This window comes from Muntiacus reevesi, chromosome 4 (assembly GCF_963930625.1).
Source record: "Muntiacus reevesi chromosome 4, mMunRee1.1, whole genome shotgun sequence".
NCBI classification, from domain to species: domain Eukaryota; kingdom Metazoa; phylum Chordata; class Mammalia; order Artiodactyla; family Cervidae; genus Muntiacus; species Muntiacus reevesi.
In genome coordinates, this window is record NC_089252.1 from 33,585,833 (window position 1) to 33,611,905 (window position 26,073).

A 26,073-nucleotide genomic window follows, 5' to 3' on the forward strand; every position below is an offset into this window, starting at 1 on the left:
TGTGACGCAGTGCTGTCGCTGCCATTACAGGTGGTGCCAGAATTGTGTGCTGAGGGTCACACAGGCAGCAACGACGGAGGGGCAGACGCTGGCTAGAGGATGCAGCGGCTGAAGGCTTTCCCACATCTGTTAGATTGGCAGGCTTTCTGTGTTGTGACTTTTCTCAAATTTAAAAGTAATTGATTGGTTCTGGAAGGCTTAGCTACATAAACATAAAGAACAAGAGTTATTTACATTCTCTTCCTTTTTGCTCTAATACAAATATTTTGATGATCCGTAAGTAGAGGAATACCATGAAAGGTTTTCTTATGTTGTATAAAACACAGTATACTCTCAGAATCTGAGCATTTGGGTCATAAATTAAAAGATCAAATGATTTACATTCTGAAGAGTTCATGCAAGTAAAGACAAATTATTTTGATGCCTTTTAAGAACTAAACCATATCTAAAAACCTCACTTTGTAATTATTCAGAATATTTCTCAGAGGTGTAAATCTGTTGACATACTGTATGTTATCTATTAAATAGTCCTAATTTTTAAAAGAATGAAAGATATAATTCTATATTACAGAAGACATTTTTTAAATGTTTGGTCTGCTCTTTTTTAGCGACTTCAGGAAGAAATCACCAAACAGTCTCCAACATTGCAAAGAAATGCTTTGTACATCAAATCGGTAAGTTTTAGAATCCAGTTGCATTGAATTGAAAGGTTGCCGGTTAATTAATGTTACCCAGACTTTGTTTTTTTACCAAACCGAGTAATTAGAAACTTGGTGGCGTTTGCATGTTACAGAATTTCTTTCCATTTTCTCTCCTAAGTCCAAGATCAGCCGGTTACCTGCTTACTTAACTATTCAGATGGTTCGATTTTTTTACAAAGAGAAGGAATCTGTGAATGCTAAAGTTCTTAAGGTTAGTAATGAATTTCCTATAATAATTATAATTTTTTGAAGAGTTCCTTATTTACAATAGATTTCTTTATTCTTTTAGAACTCACTTCAAAATACTATCAATAGAGAATTATTAACATTAGACAAGTGGTTATTAATCAAGAATATATATTGGAATTGTCTGTTTTCCCTTTTCTTTTAACATACGCATGCCTGCCCTTCAGCCCTATCCAAGCATCTGATTAAGTTGGGCCTCAGGTCTTATATTTTTCAAGAGTCCCAGGTAATTCTGATGGATGCCCTCCTTTCCCCAGTAGTACCACTAGACCAGATTCTCAGTTGCAGAGATACCGGTCCAGTAGGTTTGGGGATGGGAGTGGGCTAAGCGGCAATATAACACACTGTATTCTATGCGATTCCTTTCTTCCAGGTGAAAGGAAAGTGTTAAATTACTGGTGACCAGAGAATAATCATTTGATGTCAGAGGCAGCCTTAGGACTTGTCCATTTCATTGAACTGTAACTCTGCAGTGTATCCATAGAGTCTCTGATCCTTTGGGAAGGGGTATATAATTCTAACGTCTTGAGCTGAATTTCATTAATACATTTTCAAATATACTTAGGGTTGTACATGCAGGTTAAATGTAGTTGAAGTAATCTGCTTGTTTAGTATTTCTGAAATGCTTCACTTGTTTAAATTTTTGGTAGCTCCTCTGTACTCTGTTTGATGGGTTAAATGTTTACGGAAAAGTTGAAAAGAATTTTTGTCTTAAAATTAGGGCCAGATTGAAAATAAGCACTATATTTTCAACTGCATGGGTCTCCACATGAATTTTACAGGTCTTATTTTCAGCTTTATTTGAATATGAAAATAGTAATGTAAAAGTGTGATAAATATTTTAAGTAACTATCTTTTTAATTCTGTTTGCACTTTTTATTTTTGGCTTGTAAATAGGATGTGAAATTTCCTCTTATGTTGGATGTGTATGAACTATGTACACCAGAGCTTCAAGAGAAAATGGTTTCTTTTCGATCAAAATTCAAGGATCTAGAGGATAAAAAAGTAAATCAGCAGCCAAAGACAGTAGGTTCTTATTGTTCATTTTCTAACCTTAACATGTTTATCTTCACTCTGTGTTCAGTATTCACTTTATATTGTTTATAGTAATAATGGGTGACTCTATATTTGGCATATATACAAATCCTACATGTATTGGTGAAGCCCTTAAAATTTTAGATATATTTTAGCATAAGGAAAAGGACTCTAGCTATGCTGAATGGGTCTTTTATGACAGAATGAACATATTTCCTTCTCCCCTAAAATCTGCAGCTTATATTCTTTTAAAATTTATTTCCTCAAAGCACTTCACATAACATCTTGCCTTATAAAATTTAGTGTATTATTTTTCTTGTAAGACATGACGTTATCTCCATTTCTTAAAATGGATTGGTGTTACAGAATATTGCTTCATGCCCACTGTGACAACTAAAGTTATATCTTTTAATAAGTGCCTGTAACTCTTAAAATTATAACCTTAGCAACTTTATATTTAATAAGTTGTATATTTTAAATTCAGAGAAGGCACAGTTGAATTACATGTTTTCTTGAAAAGGAAAAAGATATTTTCTGGTAACTAGGAATATTTCCAGTGTGATATTACATACCAAACTTTAAAATTAGATTCCTCTGCAGGTTTTGTGTGTGTATTAAAAGCAATTTTTAAAATTAAACGAGATAATTGTAGAATCAATGCAGTTGTAAGAAATAATAGAGTTCCTCGTTTCTCCTAGTGGTAACAGCTTGCAAGACTATAATATAATGTCACAACCAGGATATTGACATTGATATGGTCTAGATGCAGGACATTTTTCTCATGACAAAGACCCTTCTTGCTGCCCCTTTGTAGCCAAGCCCACTCTTCCGCTACCCCCTTCGTTCTTATCAGCAGTGTCTTGCCAGAATTTGGTAGTGTTACTCTTATTTTAGCCATTTGGGTAGGTTTGCAGTGATACTTGATATGGCCTAAAGGCTAATGATGTTGGGCACGTCTTCGTGTGTTTCTTTGCCGTCTATGTGCCCTCTTTGATGAAATCTCTCTTCATAGTGTGTGTGTGTGTGTGTGTGTGTGTGTGTGTGTGTGTCTATGTCTATGTGCCCTCTTTGATGAAATATCTCTTCAGTGTGTGTGTGTGTGTGTGTGTCTATGTGCCCTCTTTGATGAAATATCTCTTCAGTGTGTGTGTGTGTGTGTGTCTATGTGCCCTCTTTGATGAAATATCTCTTCAGTGTGTGTGTGTGTGTGTGTGTGTGTGTGTGTGTGTGTGTTGCTCAGTTGTGCTCTTTGTGACCCCATGAACTGTAGCCCACCAGGCTACAGCCCCTCTGTCCATGGAATTCTCCAGGCAAGAATACTGGAGTGGGTTGCCAGTCCCTTCTCCAGGGGATCTTCCTGACCCAGGGATTGAACCCAGTGTCTCCTGAATTGCAGGCAGATTCTTTACAATCTGAGCCACCAGGAAAGCCCCTTGTTTTTCTACCCATTTGCCATTTGGTCTTTTACTCTTGAATTTTGGGAGTTTTTATATTCTAATACTAATCCTGTGTCAGATACATGGTTTCTAAACATTTTTTTTCCCAGCCTGTAGCCTCGTCTTTTCATCCTATTAACAGGGTCTTTTGAAGAGGAAAATTTTTAAAATTTTGTTACAATTTAATCTGTTTTTTTCTTCAGTTACTCTTGCTTTTAGTGTTATATCTAAGAAACCATTACCTAGTCACAGGCTATGAAAGTTTATGCATATGTTTTCTTCTAAGGTTTTTATAGTTCCTCGGGTTAGGCTTTTTTGATTCATTCGGGGTTAATTTTTGTATGTGAGATGAGGTACAGGTCCAAATCCTATTGCATGTGAATATTCAGTTGTCCCAGCACTTCTTGTTGAAAAGACTATTCTCTTCCCATTGAATGGTCTTTGCACCCTTGTGAATCAGTTGACTCTAGATGTGAGTGTATTTCTGGACCCTCGGTGTTTTTCTGTTGGTATGTCTGTCCTTAGGCCAATACTGCAGTCTTTTTTTTTTTTTTTTTTTAATGATTTTATTTATTTTTGACTCTCCTGAGTGTTTGTTGCTCCCTGGACTTTCTTTAGTTGTGTCGGGTGGGAGCTCCTCTCCGGTTGTGGTGCACAGGCTTCCCATTGCAGTGGCGTCTTTTGTGGCAGAGCACGTGGGCTCAGTAGTTACATTGAATGGACCCAGCTGCTTAGCGTCATGTGGGAGCTTCCCGGACCAGAGATTGAGCCCAGGTGCCCTGCACTGCCAGGCGAGTTCTTTACCACTGAGCCACCAGGGAAGCCCAGGACTACAGTCTTGATTACTGTGGTTTTGTAGTAAGGATTATAGCAAAGTACAAAACTTCCAACTTTGTTCTTCAAGATTGTTTTGACTTTTCTGAGTCCCTTTTATTTCCATATTTATTTTAGGATGAGCTTGTCCATTTCTTCAAAAACAACTGGAATTTTGATGGAGATTGCATTGAATCTGTAGATTGATTTGGGGAGTATTTCCATTTTAATAGTATTAAGCTTTAGAATCCATGAATTTACTGTCTTTTGATTTATGTAAGTCATTTAAGTTTTTCAACAGTCTAATTAAATTTTCAGTGTACATTTCTTGTACTTTAAATTTATTTGTAGCTATTTTATTATTTTTGATGTCTTTTAAATGGCATACTTTTTCTAATTTCATTTTTGCATTCATTACAATTGATTTTTTTATATATTGATCTTTATCCTCTACTTTGTTGAAACAGTTTATTAGCTTTTTTTTTCTCCCTCTTATTTTTTTGAGAGAGTGTGTATAGAATTGATGTCTCTTAAACATTTGGTAGAATTGTCTTGGTCTGATAATCTTAGCCTGGCGAGTTCTTTTTCAGGAGTTTTTTTTAATTTAAAAAATTTAATTTTAAAACTTTAGTTACGGGCTATAGGAATAATTGATATCATATATTTGGTTTGTGGAATTGTTCCATTTCATCTAGCTTATCAAGTTTACATTTTTTTTCCTGTTATTCAGGTGTTTGCACAGTGTGTAGTGGTATCCTCTTACATTCCTGATGTTGGTAGTTTGTGTCTTTTTTTTCTTGTCAGTGGTGCTAGAGGATTGTCACTTTTTTTGTTCTTAAAGAACTAGCATGTTTCATTTTTTTTTCCTTCTGTTTTTCTGCATCTAATTTGATTGATTTCCACTTTTATTTCATTTCTTCTGCTTGTTTTGGCTTTATTTTCCTCCTCTTTTTCTAGGTCCTTAAGTTGTGGGAACTTGGGTTTTTTATTTCAGACTTCCTGTTTTCAAATATTAGTGGTGTAAATTTCCCTCCCGGCAGTGCTTTCTTTCAGATTGTGTTCTGCAAATTGTTGTGTTGCGTTTCTGTTTTCATTATGTTTCTTGTATTTTTAATAAATTTCCCTTGAGACTTCCCTTTGACCTTGGGTCATTTAGAAGTGTCTTGTTTAGTTTACATGTGTTTGGAAAATTTCCTGTCACCTTTTTGTTCCTGACTGTGGTTTGAGTCCATTGTGAGAAAACACATGTGGGTGCTTTAAGTTCCTTTAAATTCGTTGGGCTTTGCTTTGTGGCTCGGGATGTGATCTGTCTTGGTACCTATTCCCTGGGCGCTTGAAAAGAACATGTATTTTACTGTTGTTGAGGCAAGTATTTTGTGATGTTGATTAGATCCAGTTGGTTGATGGTGGTGTTGGCTTTTCCTGTAACCTTGCTGTTTTTGTCCAGTTGTTCCATCAGTTGTTGAGAGAGGGTGGTGAAGTCTCCAAGTAAAGCTGTGGGTTTGTGTCTCACCATTCAGTTCTGTCAGCTTTGGCTTTTCAGGTTCCATAACTCTGTTACTTGGTGTGTACACACGGGATGCTGTCTTCTTGGTGGAATGATTCTTTTGTTATGTAGTGTCCCTCTCTGTTCGTGGTAATTCTCTTTGTTCTCCAGTCTGCTTTGTTTGATGTTAATTTTTCCATTTCTCCTTTGTTTTTGTTACTATTTGCATGATACATCTTTTTCCATTCTTTTACTTTAAATTTGCCCATATTATATTTAAAGGTAGCTTCTTATAGATAGCATATAGTTGGGTCATATTTTTAGTCCTCTGTTAATGTTTAGGCTATTTATATGTAACATAATTATTGATATATTAGTGATTAAATCTCTTCTATATTTTGCTTTCTGTTTTTTGTTTCTCTTTTTTCTGTACTTGTCGGTTATGTGAACATTTTTTAGAATTCTAATTTGGTTTACATATGTTTTTCTAATGTATTTCCTTGTGTAGCTTTTTTTGTAGTTGCTCTAGGTGTTATATAGAGGAGTGGTTGACCTAATTGCCTTTTTGTTGTAAGATGCTTTGGCTTCTTGTCATTTTAGCTGTCACTTAAACTGCTGGCATTGTCTTATCATTATAGTTTTTAAGAACTTTGTGTCCATATGCCTAAATAAATTGTTTGAATTTGTATTACACACAGGACTGGGTTGAGGCAAGGGAGTTCCCACCAAAGATTCTTGTCTAAAGTTGTGAATCTTTTTAATTTATGTAAATACTTGCTGAATTAAATATTTAAGTTCATTTGGACTGAAGTGGCAGGTGGCCATGGCTTAGTAGAGTTAATATAAGTTGCTGTAATTCTGTTTTTGTGAGGCAGCTTTTTATCCTCACCTACATGGTTTGATAGTGTGGGGAAAGCGGCAGAATTGACTTTCTTTTTTCTACCCTAGAACAGTGTTTATCTGGACTCTGTATTCACTGGTGTGCTCTACGTTTAGTGGTTTGAAGTTGGTCCTGTAATCAGGATCTGCTGCTATACATCTGAGATTGTATGTTATTAAACAGTAGGACTTTGGAACTCTCAGTTTTATGTTAATAATTGTTGTTGCTGTCGTGTCCAACTCTCTGCAACCCCATGGACTGCAGCGTGCCAGGCTTCCCTGTCCTTCACCATCTCCCAGAGCTTGCTCAAACCCGTCCATTGAGTCTGTGATGCAGTGCAAATACCTCGTCCTCTGTTGTCTCCTTCTCCTTCTGCCTTTAGTCTTTCCCAGCATCAGTGTCTTTTCTAATGGGTTGGCTCTTCAGATCAGGTGGCCAAAATATTGTTAACTGTAGTTCTGTCATTTTAAGCAATGTGCAAGGGAGATCATATTTTTCCTTTGTTTTGCCTTGGTGGTTTGTATTATAATATTTGTGGAGATATATACTCATAAGAATATAAATTTTATTTCCAGTACCATGAAATTAAAAAAAAATTTTTTCCCCTCAGGGTGACAAAAACAGTAGTCCTCAAAAAGAAGTTAAGTATGAACCCTTTTCTTTTGCTGATGGTAAGTGAAATCTTCATTTCAACTGAGTTTTACTGTGTGTAGGCTTTTTAAAAATAATTATATTATCTTTCCACATAATCTGTTTCTTTCAGATACCAAGCTTAAAAAAAGTTGTTTCTTAAAGTATTAATTTACCTTAGTATGAGATAGTAAAAAAATCACTTTTCAGTGAATATATGTTCTATAAATGATAGCATACTTATCTTTCATGAAGCTTTAAGTGGACCATAATCTTAACTGGATTTTAATAATAGGGTAGTATTCTGTAGGATAAACTTAAGTTGTTCTTCGTTACTTGAGAAAGCACGTATGTTTATATCTAATGTTACTGGATTTATGTCTTTCTTTAGATATTGGCTCCAATAATTGCGGATACTATGATTTACAAGCAGTGCTAACACATCAGGGAAGGTCTAGCTCTTCAGGCCATTATGTATCATGGGTGAAAAGGAAACAAGGTAAAGATTGGTGTTTTGTTTTTTTTTTTTTTCCAATTGTTGCATACTGTTCTGACAAATTTAAATTTTTTAGCACATTTATTCTGAAAACTTTTTGATCTCAGAACCTCTTTTACATTCTTAAATTATTGAGGATGCCGAAGAACTTTTGTTTGAGAATTGTATCTCTTTAATATTTACTAAAATAGAAGACAGAAATTCATTTTAGACTGACAGTAATGAAGCTATTACATATTAACATAAATAATTTTTTACAGATTAGTTGTTTAAAAAATACATTTTTTTTCACTGCGCTGGGTCTTTGTTGCTGTTCAGGCGGGCCTCTCATTATGGTGGCTTCAAACAGGCTGTAGAGCGCGTGGGCATTGTTGTCCCACAGCACGTGGGATCTTCCCTAACTAGGGATCAAACCCCTGTCCCCTGCATTGGCAGGCAGATTCTTAACCACTGGACCACCAGGGAAGTCCAAATAACATTTTAAAAATAAGTCTTTTCCAAAACAGAAAAATATTTAACGATGTCGATTTACATTTTTTCTAAGTTTGTTAGGCTGAATAGGAGACAGCTGGATTCTCCTGCTTCTGCATTCTGTCTTCTACTGCTTTACACTGTGTCACCTCTGGAGAATTCCAAAGCAGTCTTCAGAGAATGGTGGGGGTGGGGAGGCAGATGCTTTAGAAGTGTTATGAAAATAATTGTAACCTTCATGGAAACCCCGAAAAGATCTTGAATGTGAGTAGTCTCTGGACCACACTTGAGAACTGTTGGTATGGCAGATGGAATACTACTGTGCCTAGAACTACCCAGTACCTTTTTTGCAATGGAACTCTGAAAAAATCGTCAATGAGATAAATTTTGTGTTTCTGTCTCGCACTTTAGATGAGTGGATCAAGTTCGATGACGATAAGGTCAGCATCGTGACGCCAGAGGACATCCTGCGACTCTCTGGCGGTGGCGACTGGCACATAGCTTATGTCCTCCTCTATGGGCCTCGCAGGGTGGAAATCATGGAAGAGGAGAGTGAACAGTAATCTTCATTTTAGCTATTTATGCTTAGGTGTGAAATAAATGTTATTGTTGATCATTTCTATAACCCAGAGCTTTGGAGGAAGATGTTTAGGTGGTTTTATGTGTTTCCCCTCATGTGGAACAAGAGAGGGCAGAAGCAGACCACTCTGTGTTACCGACCTAAGAAATTACAGAAGAGAACAGAAAAGAAAAATTGCCTTTGGACTGTGCTGCCCTGTGTTAAGGTGGCAGGAAGAACTTTTTAAAAAGCTTATTGCTTGGATTGATTTTTAAAAATTATGAGTTGAAATGCCTTTCAACCATTATTACCTTCTGTGATGATTTTTCTCCCTGTCTTTTTCAGCCCAAGATTCAGCAATCAGATGTTTATTGCACACCTATTACTCTATTGTTTGTTGTTCTTGCATGGTTCAAACCAGTGAGTCAGTAGCTGCCCATCCTCTGCCTTATCTAACACAGATGTTGCCAGGAAGGTGGAAAGGAAGTGTGATCTCATTGTGTAACTCAGTGCTGCGTCCCCCACCCCCATGGAAACATGGGTACAATCAAGTATTTGTCCAGCCTGACTGTTGCTGGCTTTTCATGACTTTAAAATAAATTGTGATCAAATAATAGTACATTTGATTATACATTTGTTACTGTGTCTCTGATGTACTATGGTTTGTACATTGAACTTTGCTATGGTTTTGTAGTAATGAACCTTAAAATGTTGACAAGCTCCAGTTGCTTATTTTTAGAAAATAAGGATATTAAATAAAAAAAAAAAAAAAGAGGGACTAATAGCTTTTGACCTCAAGTCTTTCATCTGTTGGAGCTTGGCTGAAGTTCAGATATATTTAATACTATTAGTTTCTGCAGATGGTTAATTATGCTCTTAAGCATCTATTTGAAAATACTACCTTCTTCACCTGCTAGCCTAGTGCTGTTTAAAGAGAAACACAGAGTTGTAAAAGTGACGAGGTTCTTTGGATAATGAATGCAACCATGTTTATCACATCTGTTCCTTGGCTCAGTTGGGTGTTTGTTTCTACTCTGTCAACTCCCAACTTCTTCATGTCTATCTCAAAATTTAATACCAGTGATTTTTAGTAGAAATATCAAGAGTGTGAGATACTGCAATATATAGTAGATTTTAATACAGTCTCATCAATTCATTTTTGTTTTATTGTGAGTGAAAGGATAGGATATCAGCTGTCTTATTTTCTTTGAGTTAGATATTTATAATAAAGTTGTAGGGATTATCATGAAATCTTTATCCTTGCTTGTGCTGTTTTAAAAGGTTCTACAGAGCACAGCAGTGACCAAAAAAAAATGGCCATTTTCCTCTCAAGTTTGAACAATGTAATCTAAGAATACTTAGAGGATAAAATAAGCGTTTCAGGGAAACTTACCTGTAAATAGCTTCTTAAGCTAAGCTTTAATACTGGCAGTCAGTCCTCTTGCCTTGGAGAGCGTGCAGAAGAGGAAAGGGAGGACGAGATTCTTTTATACATTGGTATGATGCTTGTGAATTGTGAACTTTTTTATTCAGTCTTATTTTGTTCTGAACAACTCTGAGGACAAAAATTTAGCAATTAGGATTCAGATTTTATGATTTGGAGGATGCTGTAGCTACTAGGTCAGGTTGGATTAGAAGAAACTATAGGAGCCTTTGTGGGATTAGCATTTTAAATTGTAATCTCTTAACTGTCATTACAAAAAACTTGACTTCATTTGACTTTATTTGATCCAAAAAAGCATTATTCCAAAGATTTCTTGAAGTGTAAGAAATTGGACTTCTACTAGTGTCTTTTAAACTGTTAAAAGACTATTTTAGAATTCAGCCTTGCGTATAAGATCATCTTTGAAAAGGAGAGTAAGGAAAATAAAACGGGATTCCTGAGCGTGCCTTACAGACTGTGCCCCCTGCCCTGAGGCCCTTTTGATACCAGAGCTGTGCTGGAGCACTGCTGGACTGGCAGCAGGCGCTCAGACCTCCCTCAGCATTGAAGACAGTGACGACCTAACCTTCGGGCCCTGAAGGGTGAGCTGATGTGGGAACGGGGGGGGGGGGCAGACGGTCCGGTCCAGCTGTCACTGCAGTGCTGTCAGCCCTGTTTTAAGTGACCTGAGACAAAAGTTCTGTAAGGCTAAGAGAATTAGGTTTTATACTTCACCCCATTTCTCCCAAGGTTGGGGGTTGGCACCTCTTTCTGTACTGGGCCAGATATTTTCATACGTTTAAGCTTTGTAGGCCATAAGTCTTCGTTGCAACCGTGTACCTTTGTAGCATGAACGGAGCCCAGAGGTAGGCAGGACTTGAGCAGGGATCGGTGTGGCTGTGCCGTAAACACTTACAGAAAGAGGGAGCAGATGGACCACTGTTTGCTGATCCTCTGCTTTAAAGCATATATGGGACTACAGCAGTCATGCAGGTTCAGAAAGTATTACTGCGGGATTCTCGGCAAGTTAAATTCTGTAACTTCAGGGCATGCAGGAAACACCATGTCCCTGAACATTGCTAACTGACTTACACATATATAATTAACAAAAATACTCTGTGACCTTGAGGTCACTTTATTCTGCCCATTTCCCCAACTTCTCCCCCTAAACCCTGAGGTCAGTCAAGAGCCAACATATATTCTGTTGTTCGTGGAGCACCAGCCAACTGTACAACTGTTATAAAAATGTTTATTGTTTACCAAAACCAGTGGACCTCTTATCAAATGCTGCTTGGTAACAAAACCTTATCACAGTTTTAATAATAATAATAAAAGAACGAAGCTAACTGTTTGTCTCATTGTCATTAGTTAGACTTTCTGCAAGGTCACTTAGCCCAGACTTGTTGAGCGCGTTGATCAGGTTCTCGGGCGTGGCGTGCGCCCCCTCCTGGTCTTGCCAGGCCACAAGCAGCTGCCTGGCTCTCATCTTCATGTCTTCGCTGTCGCACTCAATCTGTCTAATTTCCGAGTCCTTCATTTCCAAGTAAGGAGCCAGGACCTTCCACTGTTCACCCAGTTTGTTGGCAAATACCTCTATTTGGTCCCCTGTTACAGGTTTGTCTCGCCGAACATCAGGACCTAGAAGACACAGGGAAGGTAAATTATGAACAAAGTACGAGGACATGTGTGAGTCAAAGTCCATAATGGAACACGGGGCCACTGAAACGTCAGTCAGTTTTATTTTAAAAGTAAAACAGTCCCTTTTAATATTTCCCCTGGTAAGCTGTTGCCTGTGTTACAATCATGAAGGCTTTCCCTGAAACCAGCGGCCCCCAATCTAAACCCCGAGAATTAAGAGGTATGAGGTGCATTCAAATGTAAGTGCTCTCCTTCCCAACACTTCCCAATATTATTGTATAAAATGCACTACTGGGAAAGTTACCAAGCAATGCTTTAGACTCCTCACTATAAGAAACAGAGCTGAGATAAACAGTAGAAGTTGAGAAGTAGATCAAATAACGTACCTCTCAACAAAGAACCCCAATCTTTTCCAATTTTGTAAAATAGCCAAGAAAATTCAATTCTTACTTTCATTTTCCTTCAGTAAAGCATCATTATCTTCCTCATCTTCATCCTCACCTGTTTTTATTTCTTCAGAAGGAGGCTACAATGAGTAAAAAGGAATGTCTTAAGAGTTCCAACTTCTACAATCAGAAAAGTGGGGATAGTTTTGATCTTAGATAAGAGATTCCAGTTATGGGGCCCAGAACTTTCCCCCCAAGAATATTAAATGTGAACGTCAGGTAAGGATCATAGTGGGACAGTGTTAGGAAGAACGGGGGACAACCAGAGGTTGGAAGGACTCCCTTCACCCCAGCCTGGCAAGAAGGGAGTCGGTAGGAAGCCTGGTGAGATGACTTGCACATACCCAGCACATACATGGTAACAACAATCTAGGGCAGACCAGGGGACCAACCATGTGCTTAACAACATGCTTTGAGTAACTCTGGTTGGTTGTATGCATACAGTATAGTTATTACCATATTGTATTAGAAAAGAGAACAGAGTAGGAAGACAGGCCAAGTTGCCTACCCCGACCCCATGGGCCCTGCCTGTGATAAAACAGTGCACTGGCAAACAGGAAGACTAATCAAAGTATAATAACTTTATACAACATGTAAAGTTACTTCATCAATTTATGTATTGATTCTTCCTATAAATGTATACTCAGAGGCATTATTTCCTCATTCTAAAACAACAGGGTTTGTGGATCATACTTTTTCCACATGATTAAAGTGAAATTCAGCTTTTAGCTCAAAGAGCAACAGCAGTTTTACAAAAGAAGAGAATGCCAACTGAAGGATAAAACACTCATCACTCCTACTTACTGGTAATTCCTTGGCTAGCTTTATTACCATGTTTTCGAGATATTCTGGCAAACTTTTAAACTGCTGGTTGGTTGGCTGGAAGAAGTGAGGGCTTCTGCGTGCTAACAGTCTTAGGGCTCTCCAACCATAATTTGAGTTGTTCACGGCCCTATAAAAAGAGATATCAATCTTGTGATTTATATAGTTACTTATAATTGTTATATTCCCTTCTAGTTAATGTACTTAGTTCACCAGATGAAACTCTACACTCAGATCAGTAGCTGAAGGCACCATTCTTCTCACTCTGACCGTAGCCCTAAAGAACCTTTCAGCATGCAGTTCACTTACAAATAGAAACCGGCAGAGTCCGAAGGGGCAGGTTCATATGCAGCAAACACTTTAAAAGTTTACAGACACTTAAAGGTCAATTAGTACGCATCCAGGACTGGCCAGGTGCTGTGTGTGCAGGACAGAAGTCCTCTGCCTCACCCTTAGAGAGACTCAGGCTCACTGCGTTTCTATCCACACTGGCAGTGCCACCTGCAGGTGTGAGTTTCAGAATATTTTATAAACCCAACAGATGTCATCATGTAACTTAGTATCTGCTTTAAAAAAAATTTACATATAGCATCCAAACTTTCATTTGCTCAATATCAACCTTGGTGAATAAAAAATGACTCCAAAACTGAAAAGGACACAGCAGTAGCCTAGACCATAAACACTGACGCCAAGAACAGGATCTGCCAGATGTTCCCCTGTGGCAGGAACAGGTGATGCACAGTACGGCAAGAAAAACCTCCGAGACTAGAGACCCTGTTCCAGAAACAGGTGGGCCACAGTGAACCCAGAGAACAGATCTGTTCCGTTTAAAACTTTCTGCAAGTGATCTGGAGGCTCCCATGAGGTCTTAAGAGTAGCTCATTATCAGTGGCCGTTGGACATACCGTGAACTTAAGGGGAACAGAGAAAAGAGGTGACAGATGGGTTCTAAGGGGATCTTTCCACTTGTGACACAAAGCATCATTCTAAGTTGCTTGTCAAAATGTGAATGGTCGTTGAAATCAGGACATGGAGTAACAGGAAGCTGGCAGATAACCTCACCTAAGAGAAAAGTACTACTCTTATCAATGGTCTCCCTTAGTGTTCTGGTATATATTGCAGTGCTTAAGATAGAGGGAATCAGCTCATGAGAAACAATACTTACTTGTATTCACTTTCAACCATGTTTTCAGGGTCGGCCTGTTCAATGGCTTCTTCGAAGAATTCCTCCAAAGTTGGCATGTATTCCCTGGGTGTTAAAATAACTAGTGAAGATCGTGTGTGTGCTTAATACTCATAAAATGGAGGCAATAAAGATTCTAGTATTAACCTCACTGATTTACAGTTAGATTACTTAGGAACTCAGATATTTAAGGAGGTGATGCAAAGCTAAATTTCTCAAAGGGGACAGTGGATGGAGGGCAGTGTGGTACCCCCCCCCCCCCATTATATACAGTCTAGTCTGGAAGGGCGCACACACACCGTCATGTGTGACAGAGGGCAGCCAGGCGTTTAAGAGCATTAAAATTTGACCAGCAAGCAGGAGGTTTTCACATCCACATCCATGGATAATTTTTTTTAAAACCAGAACCAAACTGAAATGATAACCAGACAATATGGTTTAACACTGAGCTTAGTTTAGATTGTTACCATGGTAGCATGATTGGTTTTTAACTGCATCTTTCTTGAATTTGTACTTAGAAATAAAATTTGATACACTCAAGTATGACCCAAGAATTTGATCAGATGACTATGACTAAAAGATGGGTCTCTCCAAAGAGATTAAATTTCGCCATATTGAAATGACAAGTGACTGTTTCTTTTTTAAAAAAGACATCAAATCTTTATACAATTTTTAAAGGTTATTTTCCATTTACAGTTATTACCAAACATTAGCATATTCTGTGTTGTACAAAATGGCTATAATTTCTTGTTGCTAGGAGACTTGTTTTTTCAAATCTGCCTGATCCTTTTTGAGACTGTCATCTTCCTTTTAGTTGCTTATTCTACCTGTTGATTCTTAGTCACGGTAAATTGTTTTAGGTTTGGATGGTGAGCTTATCTTTAGATTTATCACCAGCTACAAGTAACCAAGCTGCAGTTCTTACTCTGGTTTTTCATTCTCCCTTCTTTGCTGAATCCTTCTTTCTTGTGATTTCTACAATTATTTTATTAGCACCTCTAGGTGTTTTATGGAAAGCTATATTCTGCTGAGCTGAAGTCAATGACAATAAATTTTAAAATTTCTTTTGAGCTCTGCTTATAGCTGACAAAAAAATTCTATGCTAGTTAACATTTGAGAAAAGCAACACTTCATATGAAACATTTTAAACTTGCCTTGTCTCTGATTTACAGGCTTCCATGTTGTCAGGACAGAGATTCCAAAGCCTTGTTAACTCATCACTACAAAACACACAAAAATAAATACGTTGTTTATTTTATTTTTTTAAATATGTTGTTTATAGACACCATTCTCTTATACATTAAAGCTATAAAAATAGTTGGAGTAAATAGTGAATCTTGGGATGGTGATGAGTTTTGTTCATTACATTTTGGTATTTAGCAAATTTTCTATTTGAGCATATATTTTATTAAGTAATAATAGCCATTAACCTCTTTCTAAAGTAATCAAATGCAATATAAAGCAAAGAATAGTTAACCGGAAGGTAGAAGAAATGAAAGGATTATAATACCCTGCAACAACCAGAAACAGGCCGCATCAATCTAACAAGTGGATTGTCTGACATGGAAAATATGGCAGAACGTACAGCCGTGGATCTTGGAAGCCATAGACAAAACAGAGGTTCTGTCTTGTATGAACCGCACAGACTAATCAGGTGTAGTTTGCTTTAGTCATCTATGTACATACCAAACACAAGAAACTTGGAAATTCCAACACAAAACCTGGAGAGTTGTTACATTAATATTTTCACAATATAAAAGCTTCTATGACAACATCCCCCGCTATGGAGACAGGTTTACCTACTTTCCCATCAGAATTTTCTTGCTGGGCCCTTTCCCCAGGAAGTCTTCCGGCGCTGCTCTTTTCCGCACTGCTCTTGTGGGCTTGGCGTCTGATGTTCTGTGAAAACACACTGGGATTTCAGATGGATGGCAGAGATGGAACAGCGTTAAACGTGCAAGAAAATTTAGTTACTGTTTTCTTCCTAAAGTACATGGATGCTTCATATTATTACACTCCTCAGAAGACAAAAATGCCACACCAGGGGACAAACTACAAGATGTGGGTACACAGCAAGCATTTTCCCCTCAATAATTAGTAACAGAAGTAAATCAAAGCAGCTTTATTTTTATAGAGTACAGTTTATACTGTTACATGAATACATTTACACATAGCTGTATGTCATGTAAAATAATCGTGTCAAGTTATATTCTGAAATGCCTTTCTCATACTGCTTGAGATGAGTATACATTTACCTTTCTTTCACAAAACTTGGGCAGCCTTCATTTTTCCATGAGTTCCAGTTTTCTTCAGTGTTTAATATATGCTGTGGAAAATAAAGTACATTTCCATAATGAAGCCTTTGAAAGTTTACTGGGTGCCAAAAAGACTATGTAAATATAAAACACATACCTCTACCATCTTTGAAAATCTTTCTCCATCAGGGGGGTTTTCAGATAGTAGCTGTGATTAGAAAGAATATACTAAGCTTTCAACAACTTTCTGCATCATAGGAGTGGTTGTAGGCAGAGAACCAAGAAGTGTTTGTGGTCTTGTACCTGAGCTTAACTTTATCCTTATTTTCCTATTTGGGGCTGAAACAAAGAAAATTCTAAATTTTCATTTTGTTCAATCATGGGTTTGTTGCGTGATGAACTTACTTGATAAACTGATTTTGTAGTATCTTCAATCCAGAGTGATTGCTCATCAGTTAAAACATAGTTTGAACTAGGAAACAAAGCAATAAAAGCATGCTTGAGTTACAAGAATGTTTATTCAACTTTAAGATTTATCTACTGTCTGAAACATAAAGCATGTAACAGAGAAGTGAACTGTAAACAGTGTCAAAAATTACCAAAACGAGAACAATCACAATGAAATTGTAAGAGAAAAGTCTTGTATTTCATTCTTTAGAAAGATGGTTGAAATTGAAGCCATTAAAGTATATAATGGGGAATAAAACATTCACTGAATCAATCTGATTAACTATGAACAGAGCAATGACTGTTCTCTAGAATAAGTTCAATATGGCATAAAAGCCTCAGAGAAAATATTAACATACTCCTCTCCAAGATGCAGTCAAATAACTCATACCGTTATCCTTTAAAATGCATTCTAAATGTAATAAATGAAATCCCCAAACCCTAGAGAAGGCTGAAGACAGACCCAAACTGTTAGTAGCTGCCATCAGTTCAGCTCTCACTGTGTACTGGGTTCTCTGTAGTTTATAGCCATCCAATGAATACTGATAATGCTAGGATCTAAGAACTTCACATGCATTATTCATTAAATTTTCAAAACGAGGAAATGTGCATATGTTAAACACACTACAGGGGCTCAAAGCTCAGGTCTGAAGCTTAAATTCAAACCCAGGTCTGCCCCTCGTTTCTACTATGCCATACCACACCTCCACAACAGACAAGGATAATAACACCTTTGAGTGCTCCCTATGTGTTACCTTAAAATTACAGGTCTGAAAGCTGAAGTGTGGCTAGTGAGTGAGGAAAGCAGGATTCAAAAGCAGCAGGAAGAAAGCCACGTTCTTTACACGACTGACGCAACACTGCCCTACACACTTCCACCCGGGCACAGGGAGCTCTGCCTCAGGGGTGCGTGGGGCAAGCGGGATGGGGCTGCACGCAGGAGGTACGAGCCTGACAGCGCAGGTCCCGAGCAGCTTCTCTGAAAAGCCAGAGAAACCAGAACTCCTCCGTGCTTCAAAGACTTAATTCTTTTCAGTTGTAATGTCCTAGACAGTCCCACACCTGGAGAAAAACCATTATTGGCTGAATTAGCAAATGGGGTTGGGACAAGTTCTGAGCGAGGTGAGGAATAGGTCCACCCGCAACAACTGAGAATTCCGGGATGCCTGGCGCTCACCAGGAAAGACACTGACGGCCTTTTCTCTGAAACGAATTCCTTAGTGTCTAGTATCTTACAAAGGCCCTTGGTTATCCGGTTTTCAGGGATCTGAGCCTTACAAATAAAATGAGCCCAGTACAAAGAAAAGACATCAAATACATCAGTAAGCAATCTTTCTCTTTGCTGACGTTTATAAGCCATTTATTACCCATGTTAACTCACCTTTTGAATTTGACCTGCCCCTTGAGATACTGAAATAAAATGAGATACTGCAACAAGATGTGTCGACGGAAGTTACTGTCACTCAGCTGTAAATCCATCAGCTACTCAAAAAACACACACAACACAGAACAGCACATTAAATTCAGGCTCTGCCTAAAGCGACACGTGACGTGACTACAGAAATGGAAGATTTCAGCTCGAAAACACGCAGAGAACTCACTGTGTGTGAGCCGTTACCACACAAGCCCCAGGTGCAGCAAAGGCTTCATTTAGAATTCTTAGCCAGCTATGCCATGAGATTTATGTCGGTCATTAACAATGTTCTATCTGTGGTCCTGAGGTCCAAACAAAAGGCGACATATAAAAAAGTAAAGGCAAGAAAGGAGATATAAAGAACCAGTGGCCAAAGGAGGGTGCCCGTGGATAAACAGCGCCAAGAGATGCTACTCTTTGTAGCCCTAAAAGTGCCTGCAGCAGGGTGGGTGCTCAACAAGAAAGCGAGAAGAATCACAAGTGAAGAATCACCCGTGAATAAAACGGACTGTTGTATTTTAGAGAAAAGCATCACACCTGTGTTATCAAAGGGTTTCGAGGAGAAAAGACTTGAAGGTCATTTATGAGGCAGCTCTTCAACAACACTGCCACCTAGTGGTCGCCCTGTAGGATGACTTCAGCGATGAAGGCCTCTCTGATCAGTCCCTAGAGGCTGAGGGAGGGCAAGCTGCGGCTCTCTGTCCGTCCGCCGCAGGGCCTGCCTCACGGTCACCCTGCTCAGGACGGACCTCCTACACACCTGCCCATGCTGTTCTGCCCCGGAGACGTAAAGCAGCAATGGGAGGTCGCCGTCTTCTACAGGCGTAACCAGTGAGACACCTGACGGCCCTTGGAACCGTCTCCAGTTCCAGGTCCCAAGTTCCCTGGGCGATGCTTCCATCTACTAACCCAGCAGCTGGGCTACACCCTCTCCCGGCAAAGCCACTCTGACCTGAAGATGAGAACTGTCACTAGCTGGGGCCTGGGGCAGCTGAGCAGGTCAGTCATGGGAGCAGATGAAGCAGGCACTGCCGGCAGGGGACCGACAGAGCAAGAGAACAGCCATCCCGGGGGGCCTGGTCAGGCGGCGGCCAACAGTCATTAGCCAGACACTTCTCCTTCAGGGCCGGCTCTTGTTCAGGCAAACCCATGTCTTCTCTGATTCTGTTATCATGTTAACCACCCCTAAGCAGGAAGCTGACTGGCATGCTCCCCGCCTTCCCTCCTCCAGGCCTGGATGACTGGATCTCCACCTGGGCTCTCAGCTCCCTGACCTCAACTCCACGGACCATCGCCGCCCCTTCTACCTGGTCCCCCACTACCGCGGCCCCAGCGGGCCTGGCCGGCACTCACAGACGCCCCAGCTCTGAAATCTTTACTCACGAGCTCCTGTCCCTCCTGGTCTGCCACTCAGCTGCCCATGTACTTAATATTTGGACTTTACTGAGAATTTATGTTCCCTGAACCCTTACTTTCTATATATCTCTAAGTCTCAATCCTGTTTCTACTCTAACCCCATTTCAGTCTAGACAAAGGGTCAGGAAACGTTTCTTTAGAGTCCCAGAGAGTAAATACTTTAGGCTATGTGAGCCAAGAGGCATGTGATGGATAGTATGCAGGTACTTAATGTAAAAATGTTAAACGTTACAAAAACAAGCAGGAAGTGGGCCAGATGTGGCCTGTGAGATGTAGTCAAGGGACCCCTGCTCTAGACCACATGGTCATGCTCTTGAATCACCTTCTCGCCAACCTCTTTCACACCCTCGTCCCATACTTCTGTCACATCTACCGGGAAAAAGGGCAACTTGCATCAAACCAACCGTTGGTCACCTTCTCTATCCTAACACTGAGGTTCCCATCGAGGCTGCAGGTGGAGCTGCTTCAAAGAAAATACAAACCTCACAGCCATGCAGATGCAACCACCGCTACACTACTGTCTCCAGTTTAGAAGTTTCCCTGATCTCTAATCAGCATCTTCACTCTCCAAGGCTTCTCCACCGCGGCTATTTCAACCCCTGCACTTAGCAGAACACTACTTACTACCCAGCCCTCTCGTTCTCGGTGGGTAGCCACCTCTACTTTCAACGAGGAGGAAAAACTCCCTAAACTGGATGTTTCCACTGTACCCACATCCTCGTTTGCCTCGTTCCTCTGCCACAGCATCGCCGCTGAAGCTGATCCTGTGTGATGTCCCATCAGTAACTACCCTGGTGCTTATCTTCAACCCTTTCTTCTTTCCCACTGAACATTTAATAACTTCTCTCAAAAAGATCCCATAGCCTCACCTCATCCTCCCTGAAGAGCAAAGCTTCTTGAAAGAACTGGCTACATTCCGTGCTCCCATCCAGTCCTCAGCCTGCTGCAACCCGTGGGGCACTGCATCACCAACCCACGGGAAATGTTTTCGTCAAGATCACCAGTGACTTACTTGTTACATTCAGTGAACACTCTTCATAGTCCTCATCCCGCCTGATATGCTCGGCTTCCATGAAGTCACATCTTTCTAGTTTTCCTCCAATTCTCAATCCTCTCTGTCTCCTCTCCTTTCTTCCTTCTCCCTCAAGTGCTGATTTTCTTCAGGATTTGGTTTGTTGCATTTTTCTCCTAGTCTACACTCTTTTTAAATTACCACATATAAGCTGTTAACCAAACTATATACCAGATCTATACTTTTCATCTCGCTCAGCTCCAGATCTGTGTCCTAAGAAGCTACTCCACATCTCATCGGAATGTCCCACTGACAATCGATCAGATTTCCCGTCCAAAATAGAACACACCAATTTCCCCAACAAAGCCTGCTTTTCTCCAGTGTTGGCTAATTCACGGAGAGGCTCCACCACTCACCTAATTGCCTAAACTACTCCAGGAAGACTTTCTGGAAAAAGCAGCAACCATGAACCACAGGAGCAAACCTAAAGTTGGAGCACATATATATGAGAAGAAAGAAATAGGAGGAACAAAGACTGAGGCAAGACCCCGAGGAGTTCAGTTTGGAACTCCTGACTTGAAGAAACAGGCACTGTTTACGAACTTTTCATCTACCTTGAGCTTTAAAATATCATCTTTTCCACATTTACTTTTTATGTTGGATGATAATTTTTAATAAAAACAACAGATTGAAAACAGGAGTCAACAAGACATTGAATCAGATGAGAAAGACTAGTTTGATCATTTCAACTGCTTCACACTATCCTTAAGAAAACAAGGCCCCAACAAGTTAAAATGACCCCTTGCAAGGTCACACATTATTAAGAGGAAAGACTAAAATGGAAACATTCAATTATATTCTTTCTTCCACAATATACATTTTCTAGTTCTACTTTTCTTCAGTTATTTAAAAAAAAAATTACACATTTACATGATGCAACAGGTGAAATATTTTTTTGCTGTCTTTTTTTTGTGAATAAAGGGCTGTTTATTGTCCTTAGTTTTTACTGCACCTCTTAGGCTCAGGACTGCCTTCCTGATGATTATCCTAAACCTAAAAAGGCTCAGGCTACTCTTCGTAGCTATTCTTATGTGCCTTTCTGTCAATAAACTGTACACATAAAAAATATCCCTTTCTGCACATTTGAAAATTTTGATAAAAAATTAAAAAGCAAAACAATACCCTCTGTAAAATTAAATTGAAATATGAAATCTTCCATTTCTGTTACTTTAATACAAAATACTTTTAAAAATCTTTGCTAGAAAACAAAATATTAAGAGCATTCACTTTGATCAAATTCTTAACTAATTTGTCATTATTAACATATCAGATCAAAATACCTAATTTTCAAATTATGGAGTATTTCTTAAAGTTCAAAAAGGCACAGTTAAGTAACACAACATTCACATCTCACGATCCAGTTACATATCAAATCCTAACATTCTTACTTGTTCTACATTTGTTAAAGAAAGAGAGTATCATCGAAACCGCTGACGCCCCTCCAGACACTCCTTTCACTATGGCAAGCACTGCCATGTATTTGGTGTTGATGATTCTAACGCATATACTATTATATATACGAGGCATCAATAAATGTCAAGGTATTTTGCATGTTTTCAAACTATACTACATGCATTACTCTGCAAAAAGGTATGTTTCATACATTATTTTTGACATGTACAGCTTAATACATGGAACTCTAGTTCAGGGGTTGGCAAATTTCTGTTAAGGGTCCGTCTGTAAATTATTTCAGGCTTTGTGGTTGTACCATCTTCACCATGACTACTACTCTGTTGTCGCTGGGCAGAAGCAGCACTGACAACACGTTAAGAAATAAGTGTAGCTGGGAGTCAGAAATACTCATTTACAAAAACACGCAGTGAGCGATGTGCTGACCCCTGTTCTAAGTCATCCATTTTTCGGTGCTTTATAGAACTCAATGGGATAAAAATTTACCCTAGTTTACCACCCACCCTAGATAGCATATTAAAAAGCAGAGACATTACACTTTGCCAACAAAGGTCCATCTAGTCAAGGCTATGGTTTTTCCAGTGCTCATGTATGGATGTGAGAGTTGGACTGTGAAGAAAGCTGAGCACCGAAGAATGGATGCTTTTGAACTGTGGTGGACTGCAAGGAAATCCAACCAGTCCATCCTAAAGGAGATCAGTCCTGGGTGTTCACTGGAGGGACTGATGCTGGAGCTGAAACTCCCAATACTTTGGCCACCTCATGCAAAGAGTTGACTCATTGGAAAAGACCCTGATGCTGAGAGGGACTGGGGGCAGGAGGAGAAGGGGACGACAGAGGATGAGATGGCTGGATGGCATCCCCGACTTGATGGACATAAGTTTGAGTAAACTCCAGGAGTTGGTGATGGATAGGGAGGCCTGGCGTGCTGCGATTCATGGGGTCGCAAAGAGTCGGACACGACTGAGCGACTGAATTGAACTGAACCACCCACCCAGTCTCCCACTTAGGAACATTTGGTTATTCCCACATTTTCACTCACACACACATAGGTTACAATCAATGAGTCTTGTGTGTGATTCTCTAGGGCCCACTTCTTGGAAAAGAAGTTTTCACTTTGCTCTTTATTATAAAATTGCTCTGCAAAGTGGCTGGCTGCAAAGTTTCAATTTATAGTCAACTAGTGGTGTGTGCACTAGCTCTCTGCTCCTCACAATTCTGTCAATATATTTCTTGTTAGGATACTTAAATTTTGCCCATTTGTTAAGTGTGAAGTGATTATCTCATCATTTAAGTTTCTTTGGCTACTATAGATGTTTAGCATCCTTTCTAAGCTCATTAGTTATGCAGGTTCCTGTATCTGTAAGTTACTTGTTCATATCATCTTTCCAGTTTTCCATGTGGTTGTGTTTTTGTCAAAGGAATATTCAGGATAGTAATCTTTCTTGGTTCTGGAGGTAGTGAATACCGTCTCCTTGTTTGTGGCTTCTCTTTTTACACTGTCTAGTTCTAGTTCTTTTTTTCTTCTTTATACCTCTACTGATACTCACTCTGTTTTAATTATTAGACCTTTATAGGTCTTAATATCTGTCTGACAGGGCAACTGTTCCCACCTTCTTCTAAATTTTCCTAGTTACTCTTGGCGTTTTGCTTTTCCATAAAAACTTTAAGATCAACTATTCAAGAGCCTGTTTGGATTTGATTCAAAACACACTGGATTTATGGACATATTTTCAGAGGTAGCACTGGGTCTTCCTATCTATAAATGTCATCAGACCTCTTCATTTTTATCATTTTCTCCATGAACATCTCTCCCAGGTATTAGTTTTCACTGCTGTTTTATACAACATTTTGTCAACAGGAACACTATTGATGTTTTCCTTTTGTAACCTTGCTGAAGCTTCCTCAATTGAAAAAGTCTGTTGGTTCTCTCAGATTTTCTTTGTAGACGATTATGCTGCCTTCAAATACAGACAGTGCAGTCTTTTCTCTCTGAGGCATTCAACTCTCATTTCTTTTCTGTTTTCTCTTACTTAAATGACTAGGTCCTCCATTACAGCACTGAACAGAAATATGGTTGGTAGACATCTGTGTCTTGTTCTTGAAATTACTGAGAATTCTTTTGAATTCCCTTCTTTGAATTCCCTTGATTTGTTTTTGTAATAAGTATTAGTTATTATTTAGTCTTTACTTTTTAAAAATAACTATAGTTGATTAGTTTTTACAATATATTTTTCATCTCTATTCATGAGTGAAATTGATATATATATTTTTTCTCTTGTTCTGTCCTTATCATGATTTCATTTAAAAGTTACATTTAAAAAAAAAAAGCTACATTAATCTTATACAAGAACCTAGGTTGCTTTTCCTTTATTCCTTGAGGTACTGATAATATCTACCTAAAAAAATACAGGCCTGATGTAATCTGAAAGGTGTCACTTTGGTTACTGCTTCCTTGTTCTATGTTTATTCCGGTTTTTAATTTCTTTGTGAATCCATTTTGGCAATTAATTATTCTACGAAGTTACTATTTCATTAGATCTAAAAATACAGCAGTTCAGAATATAGTCTCTTACACATTTTATTGTCTCTTGACTTCCAATTACTCCTATTTTTAACAATAAATTTATTGGTACCTTTTCATTTTTTCCTTGTTCAGGCTTGTTCTATGAGAACTGTTACAAAAATTCTTTTTATAAAATTTTTCTTTTCAAGCTTTTGGTTTTGCTATATTCTATAGCTTCTTATATTTCATTAATTTGTGCTATTATCTACTTCTCTCAAGGCTTATCCTGTATCTTTTTAAGCTTAGTTAAATTCTCAGCTAGTGATTCTTTCTTAAATTTTTCATTAGTGCATTTCAAGTAATATTTTTACCTCTCACTTTGTGACCCACACACGACATAAAATACATTCAATTTGCTGTATAATAACATATTTATAACAAACTTAGAATTTCCATTGTGACTTCCTCTTTAATTCCTGGAGAATGCTTTTCATGCTTCCATACATTTATATCTTTTAAAACTATCCTTTTCATAGTTCTAATCTAACTGCCTTGTGGACAGAGATTGTGTGTATTCCGTACAACAGTAAATCTCTGAAATACGCTGAGACTTCCTTTATGACCTAGTACACAAATTTTGTGAACATTCAATGTGTACTCAAGACATTATCTCTACTTGTTGTGTACAAGTTTCCATATATACATCAGGATTTTTTTTTATTATGCGAAACTATCATATGCCTGTTAATTTTGGTTTGCCAAAATTAGGTACTCAAGTTCATTACTGCTAAAATCTTCCATATACCTACTAATCTCTAGTTTGTTCAACCCATCAGTTTTTGATGAAGGCACTTAAAATATCCCACTGTAACTGTGGACCTGCCAACTTCTCATATTGTTGGAAGTTCCTTCTGATATATTTTGAGGGCATATTATTAATTGCAGGCAAGTGTACGATATCTTCTTGGTGGCTCATTCCTTTAATATGCATTCCTTCATCCTACTTAACGTTTTTTGCCTTAAATTTTATTTGTATTTATGTAGCTTTCTTCTTGTTGGTATTTGCCTGGTATGTCTCTTTCCACCCTAATACTTCAACTTTTCTGATCAGTTTTTAGTTATATACATTTCTCTGTGGTTGCAAATTATTATGCACTTGCTGTATATTCCAGTTGTTAAATTCTCTTGTGTTCTCTTTTCCACGTAAGTTTAAAGCTTCTTAGGTCTATTTTTATTGCTTCTTAATGCAAACCAGTGGAATTACAAAGCTTAGCTGTGCACTGCAAGG

At 38.6% G+C, this 26,073-nt stretch overlaps 2 protein-coding genes across 3 annotated transcripts in view; one reads left to right on the top strand and one right to left on the bottom strand.

The window, feature by feature from the left end:
• USP14 (ubiquitin specific peptidase 14) overlaps positions 1 to 11,522 on the top strand; it is a 36,962-nt gene extending 25,440 nt beyond the window's left edge. The window contains exons 11-16 of the mRNA XM_065932497.1: positions 609 to 674; positions 820 to 912; positions 1,845 to 1,973; positions 7,208 to 7,268; positions 7,619 to 7,726; positions 8,606 to 11,522. Of these exons, the coding sequence (XP_065788569.1) occupies positions 609 to 674; positions 820 to 912; positions 1,845 to 1,973; positions 7,208 to 7,268; positions 7,619 to 7,726; positions 8,606 to 8,757 (609 nt within the window). The 3' untranslated portion in view covers positions 8,758 to 11,522. The remainder of the gene's footprint in view (positions 1 to 608; positions 675 to 819; positions 913 to 1,844; positions 1,974 to 7,207; positions 7,269 to 7,618; positions 7,727 to 8,605) is intronic.
• Positions 11,414 to 26,073, bottom strand: part of THOC1 (THO complex subunit 1) — a 35,418-nt gene continuing 20,758 nt past the window's right edge. The window contains exons 12-21 of one of the 2 annotated variants that reach the window (XM_065932496.1): positions 18,349 to 18,449; positions 16,926 to 16,992; positions 16,678 to 16,728; positions 16,521 to 16,591; positions 16,069 to 16,164; positions 15,420 to 15,485; positions 14,248 to 14,331; positions 13,065 to 13,212; positions 12,316 to 12,340; positions 11,414 to 11,814 (exon numbers count right to left, since the gene is read on the bottom strand). In XM_065932496.1, coding sequence (XP_065788568.1) covers positions 11,519 to 11,814; positions 12,316 to 12,340; positions 13,065 to 13,212; positions 14,248 to 14,331; positions 15,420 to 15,485; positions 16,069 to 16,164; positions 16,521 to 16,591; positions 16,678 to 16,728; positions 16,926 to 16,992; positions 18,349 to 18,449 — 1,005 coding nt within the window. In that variant the 3' untranslated portion in view covers positions 11,414 to 11,518. Of the gene's footprint in view, positions 11,815 to 12,264; positions 12,341 to 13,064; positions 13,213 to 14,247; positions 14,332 to 15,419; positions 15,486 to 16,068; positions 16,165 to 16,520; positions 16,592 to 16,677; positions 16,729 to 16,925; positions 16,993 to 18,348; positions 18,450 to 26,073 lie in introns of both variants that reach the window. The other variant, XM_065932495.1, reaches the window with a different exon arrangement.